This window comes from Puma concolor, chromosome E1 (genome assembly GCF_028749965.1).
Source record: "Puma concolor isolate L17-30 chromosome E1, mPumCon1.1.hap2, whole genome shotgun sequence".
NCBI classification, from domain to species: Eukaryota; Metazoa; Chordata; class Mammalia; order Carnivora; family Felidae; genus Puma; species Puma concolor.
Window position 1 is genome coordinate 37,876,952 of NC_141680.1, and position 26,526 is coordinate 37,903,477.

General features: G+C 52.1%; 1 protein-coding gene across 2 annotated transcripts in view; it reads right to left on the reverse strand.

Moving 5' to 3' along the window:
- Positions 1-8,245: 8,245 nt before the first annotated feature.
- The window catches only part of IGF2BP1 (insulin like growth factor 2 mRNA binding protein 1), a 42,855-nt gene continuing 24,574 nt past the window's right edge, over positions 8,246-26,526 (reverse strand). The window contains exons 3-15 of one of the 2 annotated variants that reach the window (XM_086687070.1): positions 25,056-25,104; positions 24,472-24,523; positions 21,874-21,937; positions 20,010-20,291; positions 18,955-19,089; positions 18,183-18,305; positions 16,737-16,872; positions 15,131-15,253; positions 14,680-14,796; positions 14,037-14,111; positions 12,847-12,978; positions 12,484-12,597; positions 8,246-10,635 (exon numbers count right to left, since the gene is read on the reverse strand). In XM_086687070.1, coding sequence (XP_086543196.1) covers positions 10,543-10,635; positions 12,484-12,597; positions 12,847-12,978; positions 14,037-14,111; positions 14,680-14,796; positions 15,131-15,253; positions 16,737-16,872; positions 18,183-18,305; positions 18,955-19,089; positions 20,010-20,291; positions 21,874-21,937; positions 24,472-24,523; positions 25,056-25,104 — 1,495 coding nt within the window. In that variant the 3' untranslated portion in view covers positions 8,246-10,542. Of the gene's footprint in view, positions 10,636-12,483; positions 12,598-12,846; positions 12,979-14,036; positions 14,112-14,679; positions 14,800-15,130; positions 15,254-16,736; positions 16,873-18,182; positions 18,306-18,954; positions 19,090-20,009; positions 20,292-21,873; positions 21,938-24,471; positions 24,524-25,055; positions 25,105-26,526 lie in introns of both variants that reach the window. The other variant, XM_086687069.1, reaches the window with a different exon arrangement.

Sequence of the window (26,526 nt, forward strand, 5' to 3'; positions counted from 1 at the left end):
ATTTACAACAGCCGAGATATGGAAGCAACCTAAGTGTCCATTGGTGGATGAACGGATGAGGATGTGATCCGTATCGGCAACGGAATACCACTCAGCCATAGAAAAGAATGTTGTCGCCGCTGGTGGCAACATGGATGCACCATGAGGACATTAAACTAAGTGAAATACGCCAAAGATAAATAACATATGATTTCACTTCTATGTGGAATCTAAAAAGCGATCTGAACAAACAGAACTCAGAGACGCAGAAGATACGGTGGTGTTTATCAGAGGGAAAGGAGGGAGGGGGTGGGTGAAAAGGGTTGGGGGGGGTCAACCGTATGGTAGGGAATGGCAACTAGACTTACCGTGGCGATCACTTTGCAGGGAGTATACACGTGTCACTCTGCTGTGCCATACGCCTGAAACTAACATAACGTTATATACCAATTTGACCTCAATACAAAATAAAGGGGCACCTGGGTGGCTCAGCTCGATTAAGCGTCCAACTCTTGATTTCGGCTCGGGTCACGATCTCACGATTCGTGGGTTCAAGCCCCGTGTCTGGCCGTGCACTGACAGCACTGAGCGTGCTTGGGATTCTTTCTCTCCCTCGCTCTCTGCCCCTCCCCCACTATGGGCAAGCAAGCGTGTACTCTCTCTCCCTCTCTCAAGAATGAATGAATTAGGGGCGCCCGGGTGGCTCAGTCGGTTGAGCATCCGACTTCAACTCCGGTCACAATCTCGCAGTCCGAGAGTTCGAGCCCCGCGTCGGGCTCCAGGCTGACGGCTCAGAGCCTGGAGCCTGCTTCTGATTCTGTGTCTCCCTCGCTTTCTGCCCCTCCCCCGCTCCTGCTCTCTCTCTGTCTCAAAAATAAACATAAAAAAGATTTTTAAAAAAGAATGAATGAATAAATAAGTAAATAAATATTATATAACTATACATGTTTATTATAGACAAATAGAGCAACATAACGTACAATGGAAAAAATAAAAACCTTCCTATGCAGAGATTAAAAAAAAAAAAAGATATCATCATAGACTGAAAATTTTGGACACCAGAAGAATTTTCTAGCACTTTGTGTACATTCACAGTACAGCCTGTGACACATTTCAGTCCCGGTTATGACAGTTCATACAGTAAATGGTCTGGACCCTTCAGTTGCAAAGTTCCTTTATCTTTACCTCCAGCACCACCCCCCCACCCCCCACCGCTTTCCTGCAAGTTTTTTGCCCAAATCCATTAGGTGTTTCAAAAAAAAAAAACCAAAAACCAGAAACACAAACCAGGGAGTTTTAACACAGACACTGTGGGAATTACGCAGCGACTTGCACAACTTCGCGCTTCCTTTTGGGTTTTGTTAATGTTTATTTACATTTGAGAGAGAGAGAGCACACATGAGCACTGGAGCGGGGGTGGGGGTAGGGGAAGAGAGAGACAGAGACAGAGTTTGAAGCAGGCTCCAGGCCCCGGGCCATCAGTGCAGAATCCGACTCAGGGATTGAACTCATGAGCTGTGAGATCATGACCTGATCTGAGGTCGGATGCTTGATCAACTGAGCCATCCAGGCGCCCCGCACTTCCTTTCGGTTTTAAGTGGCTATCAACTCAGCCTCAAACTCACCTTTAACACCTGAAAGCACCGATCCTCCCTCTCGCCGCCGCTTGACCTCCAAACGTCTATCAACAGGTGGTGTTAACCATGAGGTTCCAGAAAGTCCTATACGCCAACCTGACCCACGCAGTTCCCGAATAGGTAGGACACCTGCCCTCTCGCCCACGACTTAGGTGAGGGCTAAGCTACCAGACCCTGGGGCACGTGTAGTACCCCCTACCCTGGCCCATGCAGCCTCCAGTCTTCTTTTTTTTAATTTTTTTTTTTAATGTTTTTATTTTTGAGACAGAGAGAGACAGAGCATGAACAGGGGAGGGGCAGAGAGAGAGGGAGACACAGAATCAGAAGCAGGTTCCAGGCTCCGAGCCATCAGCCCAGAGCCTGACGCGGGGCTCGAACTCACGGACCGCGAGATCGTGACCTCAGCTGAAGTCGGACGCTTAACCGACTGAGCCACCCAGGCGCCCCAGCCTCCATTCTTCTAAGGGCACCGTACCTTCATGGGCCCCACATTGGCCACCAAAGTTGTCAGGCTCGTGCACACATGGGAAGGCAAGGCCAAAGCCAGTTGTGACCGATTTGACCAGGAACGATACAAAAAGCCGCTTTTGTGAATTTACCACTGATTACTTACACAGATGGTGAAAAGAAGGGTGTTCTCGCAAACTGTCAGCAGAAGTAGCTTCCATGTTTCGCCTACACCAGCGAAGGTTCCTCTTGCAGAGATGGTGGTTAGCTGTACTGGCAAAGGACTGGGTTCTAGAATCAAACGCTTTGTGGCTTTAGTAACATAACCTGTCTGATTTTCGGTTCTGTGTATAAAAGGGGAGTAACATTCATTTCAGGATTGTTGGGAGAGTTAAACACGCCGTCACGTAAGGCCCCGAATGCCTTAAATGGGTGTAAGCACACTGTTGATCCCAACAAACGTTGACCATTATCAGCAAAGTGTCCACAGGGCTTCATCCCCGTGTTTCAGCCACCTTAAATGATTTCAGAAACACGGCAGGGAACAAATAAATATTCACCTCCTGCGTGAAGTTTCCAGCAAGACTGGAAAATCATGTCCCTACACTGATCTCCTTATGTGGGAGGCCACAAATAACCGCCAACACTAAACCCAGCCTAATGACTTTTAACTTATCCAGATGCACCTTAATTAAACCTTTTGCAAACATGATTGGATTTGGGGAGCCAGGGTGGCTCAGTCGGTCGTGCATCCCACTCGTGGTTTCGGCTCAGGTCATGATCTTGGGGGGTTCGTGAGTTTGAGCTCCGCGCTGACAGCATGGAGCCTGCTTGCCGTTCCCCACCCCCCATTCTTGCTCTCTGCCCCTCCCCCACTCACTCGCACTCTCACTCTCTCAAAATAAACTAAAAAAAAAAAAAAAGATTGGGTTACGTAGGGAAAAAAAGAAAAGACGTGGAGACAGAGGATTAGGAGGAGAAAAGACAGGTATAACCATTCTTAGCAAATGTTCCCCACCGTCCTGTAGGTGGGGGGAAGCGAAATCTTCACAGATCTGCCCAATACCGAGGGCGGACATGAGGAGGAGGGACAGATCATTCCATTCTTAGCTGTCCCCTTGACATCAGATTTCACAACACCGTAACTGGCGCTAGACCCATCTATTCAGGGTCTAAACAGCCCTAGGTCTGAACAGATGGCCTAGAACGTTTCTTTAAGCATGGTATCGCCCTGTACCATCAGGTCATCTCTGAAAGATGTCAGGGCAGAAAGGGCTGGACCAAGAATCCGGGAAGCCACGCTTGGGAGTCTACGTTGTGTCCCTCCACCTTGCTGACATTCAGAAAGGAAACTAGGCGAGGGCAGGGTCACGGTAGCTGGTGACGGAAACCCGGAAGGAAGAAGCCATTTGCATAGTTTTTCTTGGGGCAGGGGTCAGGAAGGGCAATTCCTGACCTCCAGAGCCACCGAGACTGCTCTGCACTGATTCCCCAACATGCACCGATTCTGCAATACGGCGTATTCCAACAGGCAAAGGACGTTAACAGCAAGGCACCGTCTAAAGGCCACTCCTTGTTGGCTGTCGGTGAATTTAAGAAAAAGGCCTCGTCTGCATTTGAGTGACTCTGGTCCCTGGGAACCAGGACTCTCAACACTGAAGTCGGCTGCTGGAGGTCTGAGCATCTCCGCTACCAGACCCCAAAGACCCCCACCCCCCCTCCCGCCCGAGACGAAATGAGACCGACATAACACGCGCGCGCAGCTTTCGATAGAAGTTTCCTTTTTATTTTTGAAATTGAAACAGCAGAATGAAGTGGTCTGCAGCTTAAACAACCTTCATGGGAAAAGCTGGAGCGCCCATCCAGCAAAAGAACAAATTCGCAAAGTCTGAGTCAGCTGCCCCACCTCCCCCGACAAAGCAAAGTACAGATTAAAGGGCGAGAGAAAGGGTACAATCGAAATACCGTGACGATGGCTGGCAGACCTCCACCCAGGTACAATTTTCAAAGTGGCCGCGAATTACAGAATGGGATAGCACAGTCACATGCAGAAGCCCCTTCCGGCCTGCCACCAGGATCCGCATTCCAGAAAAACACGCTTTCCACTCTCCTGAGTTAAGAGGGGTCTCAGGACTGGATGCGAATTCACTTTGCATTGGGGAGGGGGCTCCTCTGACTTCTTCTGGTTTCCGGGACCAGGAGGAAGATGCTGGAGGAAAGGGGAGCATCCAAGTGGCGACAGAGGATGTTTATTCATTAGGCTAACTCATCATCTGCTGAAATTCATTTTGAACACCTTTACATTGCAGTGGGTTACATAAAATGTACACGGAAGTGTTACAAGTGGCCTCCCAACCCCCACAGGGGGAAAAGGGTGAGTCAAGACTTAAGCACCCCAACACACACACACACAGTCTTTATTCTTGCTGGGGGGACGGAAGTCACCTGGCCGGGCGGGTGTCAGGGGGAGGAGCGCAGGTAAGACTCACTGGTGGGAACAGGGTGTAGGGGTGGGACAAGCCAGGGGGGGGGCAGACTGTGATCGCTGTCCCAGTTAGGACAGCACATTATCTTAAACAAGTGGAGAAACTCGCCAAAGAGTGAAACTTATTTACGGGGGAAAAAAAGAGAAAAGTCTGGGGAATTAAAACAATCCAGTGGTCACTGGAAAATGTCTCCCTCTTTTTTTTTTTTTTTTTTTTTTTTGGTTTTTTAAATTTTTTGGAAAGTATTTTTAAGGTAATATTTTTTTTTTTTTCCTTTGGAAAAAGAAATCTTTTTCCCCCCCTAACCTAAGCAAGTGGAGTTGCCACTACCTAATTTCTCTCTATTGTCTTGCTAAGAGGTAGATAAAACAAAAGTGAAATGGGGCTTCTATGAGGAGGTCCATTAGAGGGTGGGGAGGGGCTGGGATCGCCCAGTGGACTCCCCGACTACAAAGACGCCTGAGCGACCAGAGGACCGGGGGGCCTTGGACTCTCTCAGGACAAAGGATCCCGCACCACCACTTCTAGAGCCAACTGTCCTCCCCCCCCTCCCCCCCCCCCGCGAAGACTGAGGACACAGCGGAGGCGGAGCATCTCAAAGAAACCCTGTTGAAGAGGTCTTAGCTCTGGCTTCCCCAGGCTTCCTGACGCTAGGGCTGAGTGATGGGTTCCAGGCCATTTCACCTCCAGCCAGCCTCTCTGGTCCAACGAGATAGGCTAGAGCAAGTGAGCGGAGGTCAAGCCGGAGGGAAAGGGGTGACACGCTGGACCCCCGGGCAAGGAAGGCGGAAGGGGGGGGGGGGGACCTAATTGCCAGACCGCCCAGCCCCCTGGACAGGGGTGGGGGGAGTCCTGGCAGGCCTGCCTGTTCCTCAAGAACAAACCTTTTTTGTGGCACAAGCCTCAACTCACTTCTCCTGGCTAGGATTCATACCCTTATGCACGAGTCCCTGCCCTCGGTTCCAATCTTATTGTAAGGATTGAGGTAGTTAATCCATTTCTACTCGTAGCATCCATCACCTGTGGTAACTCGAAAACACACGCTCCCGAGGAGCTTCCTGCTGTTTAAGAGAACAAAAACTTCTTCCATGTCTCGTCAGTCCGGATTCAACCACGCTAAGACACCATGCAAATGGTGCCCACATCGGGCTGTGCCCCAAGGAGGTGCACGGGCCCAAGGGTCAAGGTTGGGATCTGGCCCTCGCCCTCTACCTTCACCTTCGGTCACGAGGCCTCCTCCCTGCCCTGTACCCCGACAGAGAAGCCTTACGTATCCAAAGAAACCGAAGCTTTCAGCTGGCGTTACTCGAAGTCTGGGTACCAGAGAGACGTTTCTGCGTCTACGTCATCGAGCGTTTGGAAGGGAAATGGCTTTATGTCCCCTGGCATGGAGGTCTCCCATCTTCCTGCAATTACTGTGGTCAGGCTGTGCTGTCTTCCTTCCACCAGTTTGCCACAAACAGGCAAAAAACAGTGGCGCGGTTTGAATGTCAAAGCCACTAGGATCTCCCCGTAAAACACTTCAGGAGAGTGAAAGCAGGTCGCCCCCCCCTCCCCGCCCCCCCCCCGGGTGGGAGGTGGGAGGAAAGGGGGGGACTAGAGGTGCCGGCTTCGGAGTGAACTGGAAGCCTGGGGGGTCCCTCTGGGGCTCTGTGAGGTAGTTACATAGCACTGCTGGTTCCCAGTTTGGCAGAGGGTTACGTCTGGGGTGGGAGGAGGGGAAGGCACCCTTGAGAGCTAACTGAGGCCCCTCCTCGCTGCCAGTCTGCCAGGCCTGAAGGGAACTCGCCATGCTATCTCTGCAGTGGGGGCAGGGGACAGAGAGCAGTCCCACGTGGAGGAGCCCCAAACTTCCCCTCCTTCCCCAAAGTGCAACCAGGAGCCAATGGACCCCTTTCTCAGCTCCCTACCCCTTGGCAAGTTAAGCACCGCCCCCACGTCCCCCAGGAGCCTCAGAAGGGAAGGGACGCGCGTCTTTAGCTCGCACTGTTTCCGGGAGCCCCCCTCAGAGGGCCCAAGTATACGTCGAAAGATGGCTACTGCTTGGATTCAGAAATGGCCTCTCTCAGCCCCTGTCTGTCTGTCTTTGGCACAGAGGAAAACGGACACAGAGCCACCTGGAGTGTTCCCCGCAGTGCTCTCTGGGTTTTACGTGGGGTCTTTCCTGCCAATAGTGAGGCATACCTAAGAATAGCTCCCAACCACCACCCCCCCCTCCCGGAGGTGGAGAGCTCACGGGAAAGGAATAAGGACTTGACAAGGACCCAGGGGAGGGCAGGAAAGGGCAGCAGGGGATAAAACTCTGTCCCTACGTATGGCTCTCTCCTACCCAGACCCTTCTGGGGAGCCGAGTCCACAACCCAAACTGCAAAAGGCAACCAGACCCTAGAGGGGATTAAAGCCATCCGGGTGTAACTGTCAGATGCAGCTTTGAAGTTAAGTGAATCAAACCATTTTGGTTTTTTTGTGTGTTCCACAGAATAAAAAATATATCCTAAAGAGATGGTCCTTTCTTAAAAATATATATGTAGCGCACACACACACACACATATATATCTCTCTCTCTCTCTCTTCAGTATAGAAGTGGTTTTTTAAAAGTCACTTTTCTCTGTTCATCCAAATCTCCCAAGTGCTTTCCACGTTGACTTATCTCGCCAAGGACGGGGAAATGGAGGTGATGTGCAGGAGGGCGAGGCACTACCCCAAGACCTAGCCTAAGGGTCAAAGGCGGGCCCACCAAGACAGGTCCCTTTATCCCGCTAAACTTTAACCACCAAACCATATTCCTTCTGCTTCTGATAGGGTAACTTTCACAACTTTCCTGCTGGGCAAATGTCAGCGATGGGTGGAAGCTGTGCCTAATTCAACTAACGTCTGACAGCCCCTTGCCACACTTCCTGGTCTCTTCCGGGAGCTGAACCAGCCAAAGGAAAAGGACGTGGGCTTAAGGTGTGACGGGAGCAGGATCCCAAGGAAACTGAACACTGCAACAATCACATTTCAGGTACTGTGGGTGGTTTTTTTGTTTGTTGGTTTTTGTTTTTTGTCTTTCTGCTGGTAGTTTGAACCGGATATTAAAGCATGCTTGCTGCTGGAAATTCGCCTTAAATCACCAAATGGCCGATGTCTGAACGTTATCTGCTTCATTTTGGGCTAAAGCATATAGAGCCAGAGATGGAAGTTGGGAGACCCTTTTTTTGTGGTTAGGGGAGGTGGGAAGCTCAATTACATAGGCCTGATATCACCCCTAAATGCTCTCCTGCTTCTTCCTCTCTTTGGGGTAGACAGTTCTGGAGGTTGTAAAGGAATGTCATGGGGACGCAAGGATAAGACACGAGCGAGGCAGGAACCTGTCCCCAGTCACATTCCCATACCCCCCAACTGCTTCTTGCACCCACCACCCTAAATCAAGAATTCCTTTAGGTTTGGGTCCACTGTTAGAACCAATCAGATCAATCTAAAGATGACAGGAGACGAAGGGGCAATCATCTGAGTGTCTGTCTGCTCCTTGGGTCTGTTGACGCAGACCCAAAGGAACAGCAAGATGGGACTGAAATGAAAACAACACCAAAAAAAGAAAAGACTGCAATGACAAACCAGGTGGACCTCTCTGAGGGTAAGAGAGCAGCTGTGTCTCTTCCACCAACGGAATCGTGGCTCCCATACTTCTAGAAAGAGAAATAGAGGGTTTTTTGGTTTTGTTTTTTTTAAGTGGGTATACTTTTTAGATATTATTTCACTCCTCGATAAAACGGAGGCAATTATTTAAAAATATCTCAACAGCACCACTGGTGGGGAGAACTGGCTGGGATGCCCTTTAACCAAAAAGGGAGAGAGGAGACGCCATGAGCAGGTGGCTGGGGACGCCGTTTGGCCACTGGAGGCCCACAGCTCTGCTAGGTCTCTGAATCCCCAGCAGGCGGGATTTCCCAGGAGAGGCCAGTGGCTTAGGGATCTGGGGGTCAGAGATCAGGGCCTCACCCCGGGCTCTCTCCACCTTGGGCCGCTGAGCCCCAGCCTCCTCCCAAAGAGCCAGCCCCTGCTGCCCTTCCCATAGGGCCTGTTCTCCATAGAGAGATCCTAAAGGCTTACACTGGCTCATGTTGTAAGAAATTATGAAACATAACTTTCGTTTTTTTTTTTCTTTTCATTAAAAAAATAAAATATTCAAGACTATCAGCTTCTCTTTTGCTTTGCTTTTCTTTTTTTATATAAAATATCAGCAAGCCGCAAAGAAAAAAAAAAGGTTAAAAAAAGGTGGGGGGAACAAAAAGGAAAGTAATTGCTGAGGTAACTTCATACCTTGAGGTAGTTTACTTCGCGCACAGCATTACCTGACTGACTCCGCCCACGTGTCATGGTTGTCTCGTTGTTACTACTGTTGTTGTTGCAGTGTCGGAAGGAGGGGACTCCACGCATGGGCTTTTCCACATGCAGAGAGGCCTTCCTCCCTTCCCAGCACACTTGATAGCATTGTCCAAGGTAGCTAACTAAAGTGCACCACCTGGCTGATATGCGTTGACAATCAGTATATCAGGAGGGGAGGCCCAACCTCATTCAACTGATGGCTGCTGTCTTCCACAAGGGCTGAACTTCCAACGGGATCTTACTGAGCCTGGGAAATTAATAAATTAAGCTTATTTACCCCTTTGTGCATAAGGTTGCTGGTATTTTGAACTTTGTTTTTTAGGCACAACTTTTGTCATGCCGATGATTCACGGAGGCAGAAGCCATCGGTTAAATATGCCTCTGGGATAACGACAGAAGCAAATACTCTCCCATTTACTGAATATTCATAACGTACGCCAGATGGTGGACTTCAGCTTTACCGGGAGCTCGGGGTTGGGTTCCACATCCCACCTCCACCAAGGGAACAGTGCCGTGGCGGGGGAGTGCCCCGCAACCCCTGCCTCTGGGAACCAGCCCTTATAGGAGCACACGGGCTGGAGTGAGGGCACAGTGGCAGCCTTTGGGGCCACTCAAGTCCTCCATGGAACTGAGACTTTATCAAGGGGAGTTACGTCCCCTTCCCAGTGCTCATATCCAATCATTAAAATAGACTTTAAAAAAATATAAAATCTGCCTGAGAATGGTGGGAATCAGGGACAGTACAGTGGTCAGCCCCTACCCTGCCGAGCATTCACTACCGCCCATGTGCACCTAGATGGGGAGAAGGACGTGAACGGGGCAGGGAATCTCGGTGGGGAAGTCCCGACAGAGTGGAGAACATTTTCATCGCGCCAATTTTTCAAGATGGCGATCTGGACTAGATCGGCCATAAGGGCACTCCTTTTAAACGTGGATTACTATATAGTTTAATCACATCTCTCCCCCGTTCTTTATTCCTTGCTGTTCCTACTGGTCGGTTAGGGAAGGAGTGGACTTAAACTATAGATGCTGGTGTGTCTTCTCCTCTGAGTCAATAACGTAAGCAAAACAATGCATTGGTTCCCACCTTTTCTGGTAGCAGTACAGATAAAACAATTAGCGTGACTTCAGGAAGAGGCCATATAGGAAGAGGTTATGTCAGGGCACGAGAGTAGAGGTATTTTAATCAACGAACCAAGTAGGAGAAGGCTGGAAGGATTTTCGGGTTGAGAAGCAAACCATCCTTTGAGGCTGATTAAAACACCCCTCTGCATGATTTAAAAACCTGAAGGAAATTTTATTTCTCTTCCCACTGGGGCCTGACCCACTCTCTTGGTGGGACCTGGAGAACTTACTTCAACAATCCACGTTTAAAAGCACCCTGAGCTAGAATTTCCATGGTGACACCCTGAGGGGCGGGCAGTGTCGGGCCAATTGGTTGGGCGTGTGGGGCCGAGGGATCAGGGTTCCTCACTGGAACGTCTTTCCTCAAGCCAAGCGGGCAAACCTGGTCTACATCCCGGCCCAAGGGTCCCTGATTCCCACTCATTCTCAGGCCTGCTGGGGAGAACGCGCTCTCGACTTCAGCCCGTTGTCCTTGAGTCGCCGCGAAGGGAAGGGGCTGGTCACTTCCTCCGTGCCTGGGCCTGGTTACTCTGTCCCTTTTGGTGCAGCTGTTTCACTTGGGCCAGGATGTCTCGTATCTTCCGCTGGGCCATCTGTAGGAAAAAACAGACGAGCGGCAGGAGTGAGGGCCTCCGGTTAACAAAGTTGCCACACGTACCGCAGAACCCCGAATCAACCTCCTGGAGTCGCCAGGAGTGTGTGCTCCCTCGGAGGGTCATACACTTCGGAGACCTCCTCCCCACTGACCACAGCCCCACCACACACGTCGACGTTCCCAGGAGAGAGAACGAAACGTCCAGAGACGGATTTAGAAACCAGCAGCGACACCGAAGCCCCCCCGCACAAAATGGATCGGTGTCTCTCCCCTCCCCTTCTCAAAGGCGCCGTCCCCAAGAACACGGTCCCACGAGGGAAATCAACAGCACAATGCGACGCCCGGAACCGGTCGCCAGAACCGCGTCCTCCCACCCACGGCGTGCTTGGTTTCTTGGTTAAACAGAAAGGTGGTCTAGGTTGAGGCAAGACGGTGGACTCCCTTTTTTTAGATCACTTCCTACTCGGTCAGCCCCGAGCGGACGGCTTACGTAGCTCTTCTCTCTACTCCTCATCCTAACAGATGAAAACCATCCCCGCTTCGGTACTGAAAACCTCCTGGCCCTGTGCATCCTTGCGTACGTCCTTTACCCTCTTAAGCTCACACCCCCATCCGTAAAATGAGGCTATCGTGGGGATTACACGAGTTAATATATGTAAACCACACAGAATGGTGCTTGGTGCAGCAGACTCGGCCACAGGTGCTACCGTTAATACTTCTCAAAAGACGGTCCCAGAAAAGTTAGCCAAAGCCATACGGCGCAGAAGACCACGCCAGGCGGGGTTTGAGTTCCAAGGCCTCTGCCTCCAGAACCCACGTTCCTGCTGCTGCACAGCCACACCACACTGGGAACCAAGAGCCCGGATTCCCGGTTCCTGTACTGCCTTAGACAGTGTCGGTGGGGCCACAAGCCTGCTGTGAAACGTCTGTCCTCTAAGAGGAAGGGGTTGCGTCCAAAGGCCTCCGTACCCCTTCCGGTTCCGACACTGGAGGATATTAGGAAAACCTCACTCCCTTCCGGTCATCCTTTGCCTGACTTTTCAAAGTACAGGGCATTTGACCCCGACATCCACTCTCCTTTGCAGGCTCTGGGGTCAGTCCCAATGCTGGGCAGTGCCGACCGGCTCCCTGGAGGTGGGGGTGGGGAGTTCTGCAATGGGACGGTGGAAGAACTGGAAGCAGGGATGGAAAAGTCATTGTGAGAAAAGGCTAAGGGACTGCACTGGGGAAGGGCCATCCAGAATGTTGTTATTGGCATTATTATTTCACAAACAAGACTTGGCGGGGGAAGGGGGTGATACCAATTTCCTTTCTCAACCTGTGCACAAGGTGTTAGCGAAGCACTAAGGTTAGACAACAGGAAAAGACCCTTAGTTGATGACCAAGAATATAGAATACATACTGGTTATTATATAGGATATATATCATATATGAAATCCTCAGACCGCTCTCCCTACAGCCTCAAGAGGAAATAAGACATCTACACGTCACACTCCTACACCTAGAAAAGAATGACCCAGGGCCGCCTGGGTGGTTCGGTCGGTTAAGTGTCCGACTCTCGATTTCGGCTCAGGTCACGGTCTCACAGTCTGTGCGTTCGAGCCCCACCTCAGGCTTACGCGACAGCGCAGAGATGGCTTGGGATTCTCTCTCCCCTCTCTCTGCCCCTCTTCTTTCTCTCTCAAAACAAATTAAAAGAAAACTGAGCCAGCCCAGAGGCAGGCAGAGTCCACCGGATTCATCCAGGCCATGGAGGTCAACATCTGGAGTCTTCCCTCTCTGATCCCCGCGCTCCTGCCGCTCTCCCGCAAACGGGGCGGGGGGGGGGGGGGGGTGCCACGTGTACCTGGCTGGCATAGAAATGCCCGATGATCTTGACGATGACCTGGTCGTTCTCATCTGGGGTCTGGTCTCTGGGCACCACCACCTCAGCTGCTGTCAAATTCTGCAACTCATTCACCTGCGTGGCCAGGGGTGAAGAGAAGCTCAGGGCGCCATCAAGAAAGGGAGGGGTTGGAGGGAAGGACAAGAAGCAAATCGCTAGCAGGTGAACTAGAGGACTCCAGAGCTGGGCTGTGGAGGAGAATTAGGTCAAGGAGCAAGTCGGGAGTCCTCAGGTTGTGCGGGGTAGGGGAGAGAGAAGCCAGAGCAGAGCTGTCGGGTTTGAGGACAAAGATCCAGAACCTTCAGCCTGGCCCTCAAGGCTCACCGTTTTGCCACCTTTGCCAATAACCCTGCCGGCAGCTGACGCTGGCACCCGGATATGGGTCTCCAGCTTTACTTCCTCCTTGGGACCAAAGAAGTTCTCCTCCTTGAGTTTTCCATAAATTCTTCCCTGAGCCTGAGAGGAGGAGATCCTTGTTAATCAGCAGGCCATACACGCGACGAAAAGGGAAGCGAGGTAAACAGAGACGTCCGGTCCCCAAGCTCCAGCCCCTCCCCTGCTGCCCCCCAGGCCCCACCCAGGGGTAGATCAACCACCTACCCAGGTGACCGAAAATGCCATTGTCGTGGCATTGACCTGTTCCTTCTGATTGCTTATAACACTGGAGAGCCGGGGCAGAGTAACTGAACCCACACCTCCCAGAACAATTCCTAAGCTACAAATCCCTATAGGGTCTGGGATGACCCCATTGACTTGAATGAGGCCGCAGAGAACAGGCTGTGGGCCGCTGCACACAGCCTAAAGAGCCTGTCCCCATCCTCCATCCCTGCCTCGGGTCAGGATGTGCTCACTGTCGGCTCTTGGGCTATGTGACCAGAAGTGCAGGCACTTAGCGATGGATACAAAGGAGAGAAGGAAATTTGGCATCAAAGGTCTTCCTTTGATGTAACTAAGGCAAAGCCCAAGGAAGAAGCCAAGCCCTAGGGTTTCCTTCTGTCCCGAATTCCTGTTCACCTTCACACGTAAAGAAGGAAACAGAAGTCAATAGAAATTAAGTGTGATGCCCAAATGGAAGCAGCACTGCAATGCTTTATCCTGCAGGGGCGCCTGGCTGCCTCAGTCGGTAGAGCGGGAGACTCTTGATCTCGGGGTCGTGAGTTCGAGCCCCGCGCCGGGTGTAAAGATTACGTAAAAGAAATCAGGGCGCCTGGGTGGCTCAGTCGGTTAAGCGTTCGACTTCATCTCACCGTTATCGAGTTCGAGCCCCACGTCAGGCTCGGAGCCTGGAGCCTGCTTCAGATTCTGTGTCTCCCTCTCTCTCTCTCTCCTCCCCTCCCCCCCCTCACGCTGTCTCTCTCTCCCCCCTAAATAAATAAAAACGTTTTGAAAAATAATGTTTAAAAAAAGATTACTCCAAGAAATGGATAAAAACCGTTTTTAAAAAGCGTCGTGCGGATCTGCACTCCCACCCAGCCTCCCACCCGGGTCTAGCTTGGAAAAACAAAGATGAGAACCTTGAATTGGGCCTCCGGGGGTCCAGTGATGATGACCATACGAACTTTGGAGTCAGGAGTTTCGGGAGGAGCAATCTACAAAGCAAACAGAGGTGGTCAAAGAGGCTCCCCCTACCGCCCACACTTCACCAGAGAAGGATCACTGCGTCTGACCAGCTCCTCTTAGACCACAGATGGATTCAGGCTTATGAAACTTAACCGCTTAGTTTCACTAGGGAAGATTCTCCCTGCTCTCTGCCCTGGACCCTGGCCGACCAAGGTGTAGAGCCAGCCTGACACTTAGCAAAGCAAGCACTGTGCGCCAGGCACCCTGAGCCCAGGGCCTCGGCTTCCGCAGTCGTGAGCAAACCGGAGGCTGAGGTCCTTGGCTTAGGGGCAGGCGGGGGCTTGAACCCACGTCAGTCCGTGCCAGAACCCAAGTTCGCTTTCTACGCTGCAACACCCGCCCCCTCCCTCGTCTGAGAGCCTGGAAGCAAGGAAGACCCTGGCAAGGTGAAAAGCAAAGGGGGCTGCGATCCCTCAGAGGAAGAGGCCCTGCCCTAGGGCGGGCCACCCGGGGTGTCGGGAAACAGAGGTCTGAGCCCCCGGCAGCAAGCGAACGCTCCCCTCCTCGCGGGACCCGGAGGCAGGCAGAGCAGGTCACCTTGATGGAGGCGCTGGCAAAGCGGGAGAGCTGTTTGATGTGCTGTCCCTTCTTCCCGATGATGGCGCCCACGGCCTGCGCGGGAATGAACACCTGCACCATTTCCTGCTCCGGAGCCTGCTGCCAAGACAGGGGGTGCCGTTAGCACGGGCGAGGGGTGCAGCCCTCCCGCACCCCGGGCACGTGTCCTCGAGGCAGAAGGGCGCAGGCAGCGGGCGGCCAACAGGGGCTACGCCCTCCCCGGCTCTCCCTCTGCCCAGTAAGGACCGAGGAGGCGCCATCCACACAGCGGAGCACCAGCGGCCGGGAGTGCGCACGATGGGGGCATCCCAGACCTCCCTTCCCTCTCCCTGCAAATGCATCCCCAGGCATCGGGCCCCCACGGGGGGTTGGGCCCGAAGGGAGGCCACAGAAGGGCCCAGGGTCCCCTGGGGTGAGATCTTGCACCTACCATAAAGGAGCTGTACGGAGCCGCTCCAGTGACGCTGCTAGGCGGTGGTGGGACCGCACTGGACGAGGCTGGAAAAAGACCCACAGCCGCCAAGTTCAGGCCGGGGATGAGGTGCGACTGCAGCTGGGGAAGGAAGGTGAGGAGGAAGAGGTCAGCTCACCCTGCAGGGGCCTGGCTGAGCCCAGAGGCGGGGGGGGGGGGAGCCAACACAGGAGCGCTGGGTGCTGTACCTGCACAAAACCGGCCTGTCCTTGTGGTTTTCACACACGCTCACGTACACATAGAGCGTGGACTTGTGAGCCGTGGCACATTATCCCTGGACTAAGAACCGGCCACCCTCCCCCCCCCAGAAGGGTCCAACAGAGCCTCAGATGTCGTCCCCCCCATCTCTGGTGGTTTACCCTACTGAACCTGCACTGGAACATTCCTACGAGAAGGCACTGCGAGGACAGATGTCCATTAACTTCCAGGACTCACCTTTCTTCCCATACCCACCATCCTCCCTCCCCTTAAAAATCAGATGACGGGGGGAGGGGCAGGGTGCCTGGGTGGCTCAGTCCGTTAAATGTCCGACTTCGGCTCAGGTCAAGATCTCACAGTTTGTGGGTTCAAGCCCAGAGCCTGGAGCCTACTTCAGATGCTGTATCTCCCTCTCTCTGTGCCCCTCCCCCACTGGTGCTCTGTCCCTCTCTGTCTCTCAAAGATAAATAAACGTTAAAACAAAATTTACAGGGGCGCCTGGGTGGCTCAGTCGATTGGACGTCCTACTTCAGCTCGGGTCATGATCTCGCGGTCCGTGAGTTCGAGCCCCGAGTCGGGCTCTGTGCTGACAGCTCAGAGCCTGGAGCCTGTTTCGGATTCTGTGTCTCCCTCTCTCTGACCCTCCCCCATTCATGCTCTGTCTCTCTCTGTCTCAAAAATAAATAAACGTTAAAAAAAAAAAATTTACAGCCTGTTCATCAGAAATAAAATAAAATTTAAAAACATGATAAAAATCAGACGATGGGCTCTGCGCTAACAGCATGGAGCCTACTTGGGATTCTCTGTCTCCCTCTCTATCCCTCTCCCACTCACACTGTCTCTGTCTCTCTCAAAATAAATAAATAAACTTAAAAAAAAAAATTTAGGGGCACCTGGGTGGCTCAGTCAGTTGAGCATCCGACTTCGGCTCAGGTCAGGTCATGATCTTGTAAGTCCGTGGGTTCGAACCCCATACTGGGCTGTGCCGACAGCTCGGAGCCTGGAGCCTGCTTCGGATTCTGTGACTCCCTCTCTCTCGCTGCCCCTCCTCCCCCTCTCGTGCTCTGTTTCCCTCTCTCTCTCAAAAATAAATACTAAAAAAAATTTTTTTAAGCAGATTAAAATAACGGACCCTTCTCCTCACCGAACTACACGCCAACACCAATTGTACAGGAAGATCACTTGGACCTTGAAGCCCAAGAGGAGACCCGCCCCAGGAATCCGATAAAGAATCTCAATTAGTTACACTTAAAAGACTCTGAGGAATGGAGGTCCAAAAGCACGTGGCCTCCCCACCCCACATGGAGACCCCCTTCTGCCGTGGCTCAGGCTCGGAGAGCGGTCAGCAGGGGCACGCAACACTCACACTCATGGCAGCCACGTCGTTCTCGTAGGCCTCCCGAACTTTCTTCATGATCTCCTGCTCGGCCCTGCAGCAGTTCTCAATGGCCCCCTTCACGGTGATGGTCCTCTCGGGGTTGTAGAGGGTGAGGTCCTGCAGCCTGGTGGGAGAGCAGAGCCGAGTCACCTTTCCACACTGACCGGCCGGGGGCCAGGAGCGGACCCCGGCCCGTAACTAGCCACAGAAACCGTGTCTGCAGGCTGTTTCACTTTTGGCAAGTAGCTCCTGGTCTCTGGCGTTCGGTCTGGGACCCAGGCCGGGGGCACGGTGCCAGGGAGAGGAAAACACCCCTCCATTTGCAAGGAGTCCACTCAGACAGGTTTTCACCACCGGTAAAACCAGGAAAGGAAGATGCTCAGGACCGGAACGTTCCCCCGTGTTCCAAGGCAATCCACTTCCTGTGCTTCTGGACCAGAGCAAGTCCATAAGGCACAGTGCTCACCAAAGACCCACCTAATCGAGCTGCTTGGCTTTGTTTCTTGCCGGAGAGGCAAGGCCGCTGCACAGGGAGAGCACACGCTCCGTCCCCGTTCAGAATAGGACCTAGGTCGGGCCCCTTCTCAGCCTGGCAGGTAGGTCTGAAACCCCGAGGCCCTGGCTCCTGGCCGCAGGCTCTCTGAGACGCAGGCCGGAGGGCCGAAGGGAGGCACTCCCACACCACCAGCCCTCACGGAGAGAAATGCTCTCTGCCACTTCGCTGACTACCCCTCAATAGGCAGAAACCGCATCCAACTTGAGGGGCCAAGTACTGAGGCTCAATAATGAAATACTGCTGACCCTGAGCCCCTGGGGCATCCCACTCATAAAGAGGCGCCTGGGAGGCCTGGTCAGTTGATCGTCCGACTCTGTGACTGGGGCTCAGCCCCACATCAGGCCACATAAGATTCTCCCTCAGGGCGCCTGCGTAGCTCAGTTGGTTTAAGTGTCCGACTCTTGATCTCGGCTCAGGCCATGATCTCAGGGTTCGTGAGTTCGAGCCCTCTGTGCTGACAGCACAGAGCCCGCTTGGGATTCTCTCTCTCTCTCTGCCCCTCACCTGCTCAGTCTCTCTTTCAAAAACAGATAAACATTACAAAAAATACTCTCGGGGCACCTGAGTGACTCAGTCAGGTAAGCGTCCGGCTTCGGCTCAGGTCACGAACTCGCGGTTCGTGGATTCGAGCCCCGCGTCGGGCTCTGTGCTGATGCCTCAGAGCCCGGAGCCTGCTTCGGATTCTGTGTCTCCCTCTCTCTCTCTCTGCCCCTGCCCCGCCCATCCTCTGTCTTTCTCAAAAAAAAAAAAAAAACAAAAACAAAAACAAAAAAAAAAAAAACAAACATTAAACAATTTCAAACAAAAATCTCTGCCCCTCTCCCCTGCTCGTGCTCTAAAAGTCTTTTGATAAATAAAGAGGCAAATGAGAGCCTTACGAAGAGATGGTGATTTTCGTCTCGGTGTCCTGCTCCACTTTCTTCAGGTTGCGCCCTTCCTTGCCAATAAGCCGCCCCACAAAGTTATTATGGGCCAGGATCTTCAGGGGAACCTCGTCGGCCCTTGGGAAGAAGTGAGGGGTAAGAGTTCCTTAAATGGCAGGCCACGCTCAGACTCGATCATCCTGCCACCACAGACGTGGGGTTTCCAGGACAAAGCACGCGACAGAGTTACATTCTAAAAGATGCGAGAACCAGCACAGCGGTGGCTGCTGAGGGCTACGGAAATGTGGGAGTGGGGCAGGGCTGCCAAGGGGAAGAAGGACAACCAGAGCGACGGCTATGCTCGTTACAGAAGTGGGGCGATGGCTCCGCAGGTGTATGCCTGTTAAACTCATCCAACCGTATACCGGGTCATCACGGACTACCGAATTCCAGGCAATTAAAAAAGAAAAAAAAAAAGAATGAGGTGGGTCTAGGATTACTGATCCACGTTAAGTGCAACAGCCAACTGTAGAACACGTTCGTCAGGGCCCTATTTGTGCTACAACGTACGTGTGCACACATACACCTGTGCACAGCAGGTCGATGTACAAACACCCGTGAGTTCACGGTATCGCTAAGAGGATACATACAGGGTGTTCCTTGTGGGAAAGAGAACCTCGTTTCCCAGTTTACGTCTTATTTATCGCCATTCTTGCTAACAGTTCATAGTTGGGGTGGGGGAAGTGGCAATCCTCCCGTTACAAGACACGCTGGGCGAAAGCCTTACGTTTTGGTGTCCTTCGCTTCCTTATGCATAATCTCCAAGATCATCTTACACGCAGAGGAGCAGCCCTCGGGGGTTGAGTGGACACTGATGGCCTTCTCCGCAGCGCCTGCATTCTCCTTCCTGTGCACGTCGATCCTGAGGACCACAAGGTCAAAGACGGTTAGGCGTCCCTGGTGAAACCCGGGGCCGTCTTCGCACTCCCGGCCACCTTTCCTCAACCGAAGGTACAGAAGGGGCCCTTGGAACACGTCCAAGTGAAGAATGGGAGGGGCAGAGAAAGGGCCAGGGAAACCCGGCCAGCCTGCCGCTCCGGATCGTGTCTCAACCAAGAGGGGGGGAGGGACAACGGTGGCGTCTGGGGCGGGAACACGGGGTTGGCGGACGTCAGCCCACAGCTCTAAAGCTGTACTTCTCCCTTAAATTCTGGATCCCGCCCCGCGTACAACTATAAAGGGAAGGCGCGCTGTCCCAAATTAAAAGTAAATACTAAAGGATGCCTTCGCGATAAGGACACGACGTGACCCGTTCTTTTCCAGAGTACGCTGATCAGCCATAAAGATTAGAGAAGAGGGGTCAACTATACGCGTCTGGGAAAAAAAAATTTTTATAAAAGGGATTAGAGGAGCAGCCGCGGTGGATGGGCGATGGGGCAGGATCATGACCTGTTACTGAGGGCCGACTTTGGCCAGGCTGTCCAGCCCTCCGGCCACCAACAGGCAGTACTGAAACCACAGAACACCAAGGAGGGGCTGACTCACAAAGACTAGGTTTGCCCGAGGAGACTTTCCTACAAGAAATTACAGAACCCCTCTAAGGTCTGTGGGGCCCAGACGCTGCCACCAAATGGCCTGTCCCAGGCCTTTTCAACCCCCACCCCCCCACCCCTACCGGCCCCTGCCTTCCCAGGAGGCCGTGACTGGAAGCAGCGACCCCCGAACGAACACAGAGAAAAGGGAACGCGTTCCAGGCGACATTTCCTAAGAGGTCAATGCTGAGGCTCCTCGGTGTGCTTCCCGGAGGCACCCGATCTCCATCTCCCGGCAGCCAAGACTCACTTGGACTGGGTCTGTTTCGTGATGTTTCGGATGGTGGCCCCCTCCTTGCCAATGATGGCACCCACATACTGGGTGGGCACCAGGAGCCGCAGGGGTATGTCCACTTGCTGCTGCTTGGCCGGGGCCCCCGCCGCCACAGGGGAGCCCTGGCGGGGCTGACCCCGAGAGCCAAAGCCTCCTCGGCGCCCGTTCTCAGGACCCTGTGCTATCTGCTCATCGGGAATGTAGGAGACCTTTAAGGCGTGGTTCTCCAGCTGGTGGCCATTCAGCTTCATGATGGCTCTGGGGACAGAGGGAGAATCTACCGGTCACACCAATCCATGCCAGTCACAGCAAATGCCCTCCGCGTGTAAAGCACGCCGGGTTCCAAACTGGAACCCGCTAAAAGCCAGGGAGATGACCACGTGCCCCCCCCCCCTTTCCAACCTCCACCTCAGAGAACTTTCCAGTCTAAATGGCTGATGACATCGAAGGGAAACCTACGTAGGTGGTTTCCATCGGGCTCATGAATTTCAGCCACATAATAATTTCAATCATAAGACTCACGTGAGAATCGCAGGTCGTGATGGTGAATAAATGTTAACAGATAAAAAGAGGATGACACAAGAGGCTTGTTTTTGCACCTGCTGAGTCTGGCACCTCCCATGTTTGAGGAAACCGTACGAAAAAAAAGAGAGAGCGAGCGAGCCACGGTGCCCTGCTTACCACTTGGAAGCAGGAGTTTAAGTGTATCTGGAAACGTCTGCAAACCTGGGATGTTCTTCACCCCTGTGCAGGAAGACGTGCTCCGTCCAGTCCCACACTGGCTGATGCAGGTTAGAAATATCAACATGGCAACAACAGCCAGAGGAGAGTGTTGCCGTGACGTTCAAAGCCAGACTAAGGACCATACACTGGCCACAAGGGGCAGTAGGGACTTCCAGAAAATTCTGAGCCGTCTGAGCCGATGAGCCAGCCAGAAGGAAAATGGGGGCAGGACGCCTGGCTGGCTCAGTCGCCAGAGTATGCTAACGCTTGATCTCGAGGTCATGAGTTCAAGCCCCTCGCTGGGAGGAGAGATTACTTTGAAAAATATTTAGGAGCGCCTGGCTGGCTCAGCTGGAAAAGCATGCGACTCTTGATCTCAGGGTCGTGAATGCAAGCCCCACGTTGGGTGTAGAGATTACATAAAAATAAATACACTTTTATAAAAAATAAATAAAGAAGAAAAGACAGTGGTTATTTGAGGAAGTAGTGGGACTTTACGACGTTAACACTAGGTTGGAGGGCACCGAAAAGATAAAGGTAGCCTGCCGCAGGAACAAGAAAGCCACCAAAAGCGAACGGGTCGGATATAAATGAGTACATGCACAAAATGTACAAACTCTGTCAGCACCAGTGGGTGAGAAGTGTAATTGCTCAGCCCAAGGGCTTAAGGAGCTAGAAATCGTGGGTGTGACGGGACAAAAAGGATCCTGCAAAAGGCATAAACTGGGCTCATGGCATCGCTGCAATAAAATGTCTGCCCCCGCCACATCAGAAGATGAACAAATCCCTTTTGTAGAGCTCGCAGTTCCTCCCCACTACCACTAGATGGAGCCATCAACACAGCAAAGGCCCTCTGCAGTTGCAGGGTATACCTTTCCTGGGAGGTCTTTGGGTCCGTTCCCTTCCATGTGTTTGCTATCGATCCCTGAGTTTCTGAGTTTCTGTACCTCTGAGATCCCTGAACCAACAGACAAGAGTCTGGGATTGGCTATCACCATAACCGAACCGAAGGAGTAACTCCCGCCTGCCAGGACCCCAACCCTGTGGAAGCAGGGGTACCTGGCTCCCAATACCCCACAAAAGACCCTCCCTGCCCCCCACTTTCCGGCCCACTCACTGCCTGGTCTGTTCCCGGTTGGAATAGGTGACATTCACCACTGCCGTCTCACTCTCGGTGTTCACTGGGGGAGCAAAACAGAGGCCAAGGTTAGAGCCGAGATCTGGAGATGCCATCGATGAACCCCAAGTGTTAAAAGCTCATCTTTCCAAGTTATGAGAAGTTACATGTGTTATGAGAAGTAAAGAGCTGAATGACAAGGCAAAATACTTCCCCTAATTTAGGCCCCTCTCACCAGAACTGGAAAATTGAAATTAACCTTTTTTGCATTTTCCTTTCTGTGTCTTCCTTTGATTGTCCCTACCCAGCCCCTCAGAATCTGGGCAATAAAAGGGTGTGATCAACACATCAGCAGTTAGGCGGCAGGAAAACACACACACACACACACACACACACACACACACACACACACCCACCTGGCTTGGGATACAAATTTATTCTTGGGAAGTTAAACTAGTTAAAACTCCACACACACAGAGATTGGCAAGCCAGTGTCCTGACGGGGCATTCCAAAGATCTTAACAGGGAAACACACATGCAATCTATCATGACTTCATGGCACATGCCATTAATCCCATCAACGTCCTAGGCCCTCATCATGAAACCCCTTGGTCTTCATTTGATTACCATATACTCTTTCCTATGGGAGACTGGGCTGGACGTTAGAATTCCAGGCGATCTGGGGACATACTTCTCATTTTAAATTAATAAAATTAACCTGTCTCGTGCACCACTGTCTTTTGATTTGGGGTCTCCTGGGCCTGCTCAGCCCTGGGGTGGAGGACACTTGACAGAAACCACGCCTCTCTCCCAACCATGCTGAGGATGAGTCAGTGGGCCACAAATCCTTAGTGCAGACCACTCTTTAACCCCTCTGGCCTTCCTCCACAGAGCTCTCCCACCACAGGGGTGAGGGAGATTCTCCAAGAATCATCGTCTTTCCAGTTAAACTGACACACAGTCATGAACGAAACCAACGAAAGTTCTGCCTTCCCAGAGCGTACGTTCCAGCTGGCACAGACATCAGTAAGCACAATAAGCAAATTCTACGGGAGCATCACAGATTGATCAAGGCCATGGAGAAATGTAAACCAGGGTAAAGGAAGCGGTGGTGGGGGGTAACGATCTTAAATGCGGTGGACAGAAAAGAAAATTGACCCTGGAAGACTCTGCTGTCCAGCAAAACCAAACATTTCCCACTCTCTTCTCTCCTCCAGGTAGCAGGCGTCCCCTCCTGATACAGTTCCTCGTGCCATCGCTCCCTGGTGAGCCCCACACAGGTTTAAACTCATGTGGGTTCCTGCCGAGCTGCCCGGTGAGGCTCACGATGTGCTCCCAAGCCAGGGCTCTGTCTTGCCGTTTGTCCAGGAATAACTCCGTCATTAGTCTCACGCATGAGCACCACCGGGCAATGGTTATCAGTGTGCCCGGTCGTGTCCTGGCAAATATTTATGATAAAAGGGCAAGCTACAGGATCAGAGCAGGAGACCCTGTTTGATGGGCCTTGACCTTGGTATACAGGCACATATTTCCATCTAGAGTGATTTCTAGCTCGTACCTTTCCATAGAGACTTGAGAGGAAATTTTAAATCTTCACGAGCTGATGATGCACATTCCTTGAAGAGCTACAAACTCAACTAGTACAAGCTTTTCTATTGGCCAAGCTCTACCATTATATGTCCAACCAAAATCACTCCACCTTTTAGCTCATTTCTTCTGAAACTTATTTATAATCTTAAACAATGGAGAATCCTCAGAAATCGTAGCCAAATGTGCTCTGACCTAGACTGCTTTCTTATTATTTCTGCTGTGGGCCCACTCTTGAAAGACTATGCCTCCCCATCACTATGTGCCAAGTAATAAATCCTCGGCTTTTTTTTTTTTTTTAATTATTATTATTGACCCAAGACGTGCACCTGACAATCAGAGCTTCTAAAAAGAGACCACCAGTTGACGGACGAGTCCAGCCAAACACAAAGAATCAACGAAGCTTTTAAAGTAAAAGGGCTAGGGGCTCCTGGGTGGCGCAGTCGGTTAAGCGTCCGACTTCAGCCAGGTCACGATCTCGCGGTCCGTGAGTTCGAGCCCCGCGTCGGGCTCTGGGCTGATGGCTCAGAGCCTGGAGCCTGTTTCCGATTCTGAGTCTCCCTCTCTCTCTGCCCCTCTCCCGTTCATGCTCTGTCTCTCTCTGTCCCAAAAATAAATAAACGTTGAAAAAAAAAAAAACTTTAAAAAATAAAGTAAAAGGGCTGAAGACATACTCAGGCCGAGCGCCCAATTTCCATTCTTAAACTACGGCTTTTAAAACAGCGAGACCCCATTCTACTGTGCTTGATCCCTATGGGGCCTAGGGACACCATGCTGGAAATGAGCCACCTTGCTCACTCACAGGAGAAACCCGTCCCAGAGATAAACGGCCCAGTCCAAGCTAGGTGAACATGCCCACAGCCCCCGTGTGGTGTATCTCCCTCCATGCCATATTCTGCCTGTCTTCTTTCGGTACACCAGGTAGATGTGGTCACGGAAAAGGAAGCAAAGAAGATCCCCCCCCCAACTCCTACCCTCCTTCCCCGCCACCCACCCCCTCTGCACTCTTACCTTGCTCGCAATTCTCCACTGTACCATATTGGGCCAGCAGGCTATCCAGCACCTAGGAGCACAGAGAAGGGAGGAAGGCTACTCTGGGCATCCCAGGAACTGAGACAAAGCCAGCCCCGGACACCCCTCACCCCAAAGCACAGTGGCACAGGCCGAGCCTTAGATGGGGACTGAATACTACCCATTCGGCTTACCCTTTCCGGGGTATCGATACTAGCAGTGACCTCTCGGGGTATCTTTACAGAAATGTGCTTGAGCACAAAAAAGCATTTAAGGGCCGTTTTGGAAGTGGACTTGGGCCGCCAGGGTCCCTGAGTCAATTTCTGCCATCATTAAGTTTGGGGCCCGAGGAACATCCTACCCACCTCCATAACGCCTCTCACCACAGGGCCAAGCCCAAAGGGCTAACACCGGTAGTCCTAGGCTGAGGATGAGATCCAAGCAACCTTCCTCGGCACTAGCAGCCCTGGCCTACCCCCAGGCCACCAGGGAACCTCCCCAGTCGTCTCTACCAACTCAGACTGACCAGGACTTCCCTTCCAATCTCTGCTACCCCACCCACTGAGTCTCCCCCAATCACTTACTTCCCAACGAAGCTGGGGTGGGATATTTCGAATCTGGATTTTCCGACTCCTGAAATTAGAAGGAACAGGATTAGTGACGGCTCCGGATGCTTCAGGAGCCTCTGACCTCGCGGTGTTTAATCCCTGCCTCCGTCTTTAGCTCCCTCCCTTCTGTTCAACACCAAAGTCTGAGAATCCAAGAATGATAACCTTTGGGGATACAGAATTGGTGAAGGGGTGCCTCACTCTAGAGAGTAAATTATCAGTGTTACCACAGATGGGAAACCTGAAACCAGATGCCCTAAGCACCAGGGCCGCGGAATTCCCTAAAACTCACATCTGCTGTGTCTATCCCTCTACTGAGGTATCACTGATCCTTTTCTCCAGTAAGCGTCTTTTACCTCCCACTACGTTTCAGGCACTTGGAATACAAAGCTGCTACAGAAAACATCAGTCACTGATCTGCTACCTATTTAATTGCTGCCTACTTGGCGCTGGACTTTGCTCTAGATGCTGGGGACCCGGCGATAAACAAAACAAAGTCCCTGGCCTCAAGGTGCTCACCATTTATTAGGGGAGACATACGCGCAGCCAAATTACAGCAGGATAATAGTGCGGTCGTCAAGTGGTTTTTATACAGGTATGGATTTAAATCTGTATTCCACTTTTAACAGCACTGTTCTTAAAATTTGACCTCTTTGAGGCTCACTTTCCTTTCTTTGTAAAAGGGGAATAATCCCTATTCACAGGGTTTAAGGTGCTGTTAGGTAATATTAGAGCTTAGCAAAGAGCTTCAAGTACTCAGAAGTGTTGTAACAGAGGCATCTTGGAATGCTCCGGCCAGAATGGCTAACACACAACACATCATCACGACCACTCCTCCTCCCAAATGACTACACCCTCTCCTTCCCAGCTTTCAAATACCTCTTAAAAATGTAGTCTCCCCACCACCCCCACCCCGGGCCCCCCACCCCCACCCCCGGCACCTGCAGGAAGGCTTTTTAGGTTCAAAGTTGACTCCCAGGGCAATTAACTGCTCACCACCCAAATCAATGCCCTAATCCCTGGGCTTACAACATTTCAATTGACTTGATCTTCATCGGTCAACTGTCATTTGGTCTTTGCATATATCCTGGATCACAAACTTAGTTCAGGGACAAGGTCCAAGGAAATTCTAACGGCATGAGGGAAAACTGGCCTGGGAAGCAAGAAAATCCAGTTCTAGCCCTTAAATTACCCTGACTGGGTCTTCAACTGACTAAGCCAAGTAAATTTCAGGCCTCACTGTTCCTAACAAGGCCCATGTCGGCTCTTGCCAGGCTGGGGGGGCGGGCGGGAGTGTAAACACATGGGAACAAGAGAAAGGATGCTAAGCTCTAACTGAAATGGTTCCCTCTTGGCTCTGTCCTGAGCCAGCTCACTCATGATTCCATCCCTGTGACCTCAAGTGTGTCTTCAGCTGCAAAATGGAAACCAAAGGGTCTCTAAGATC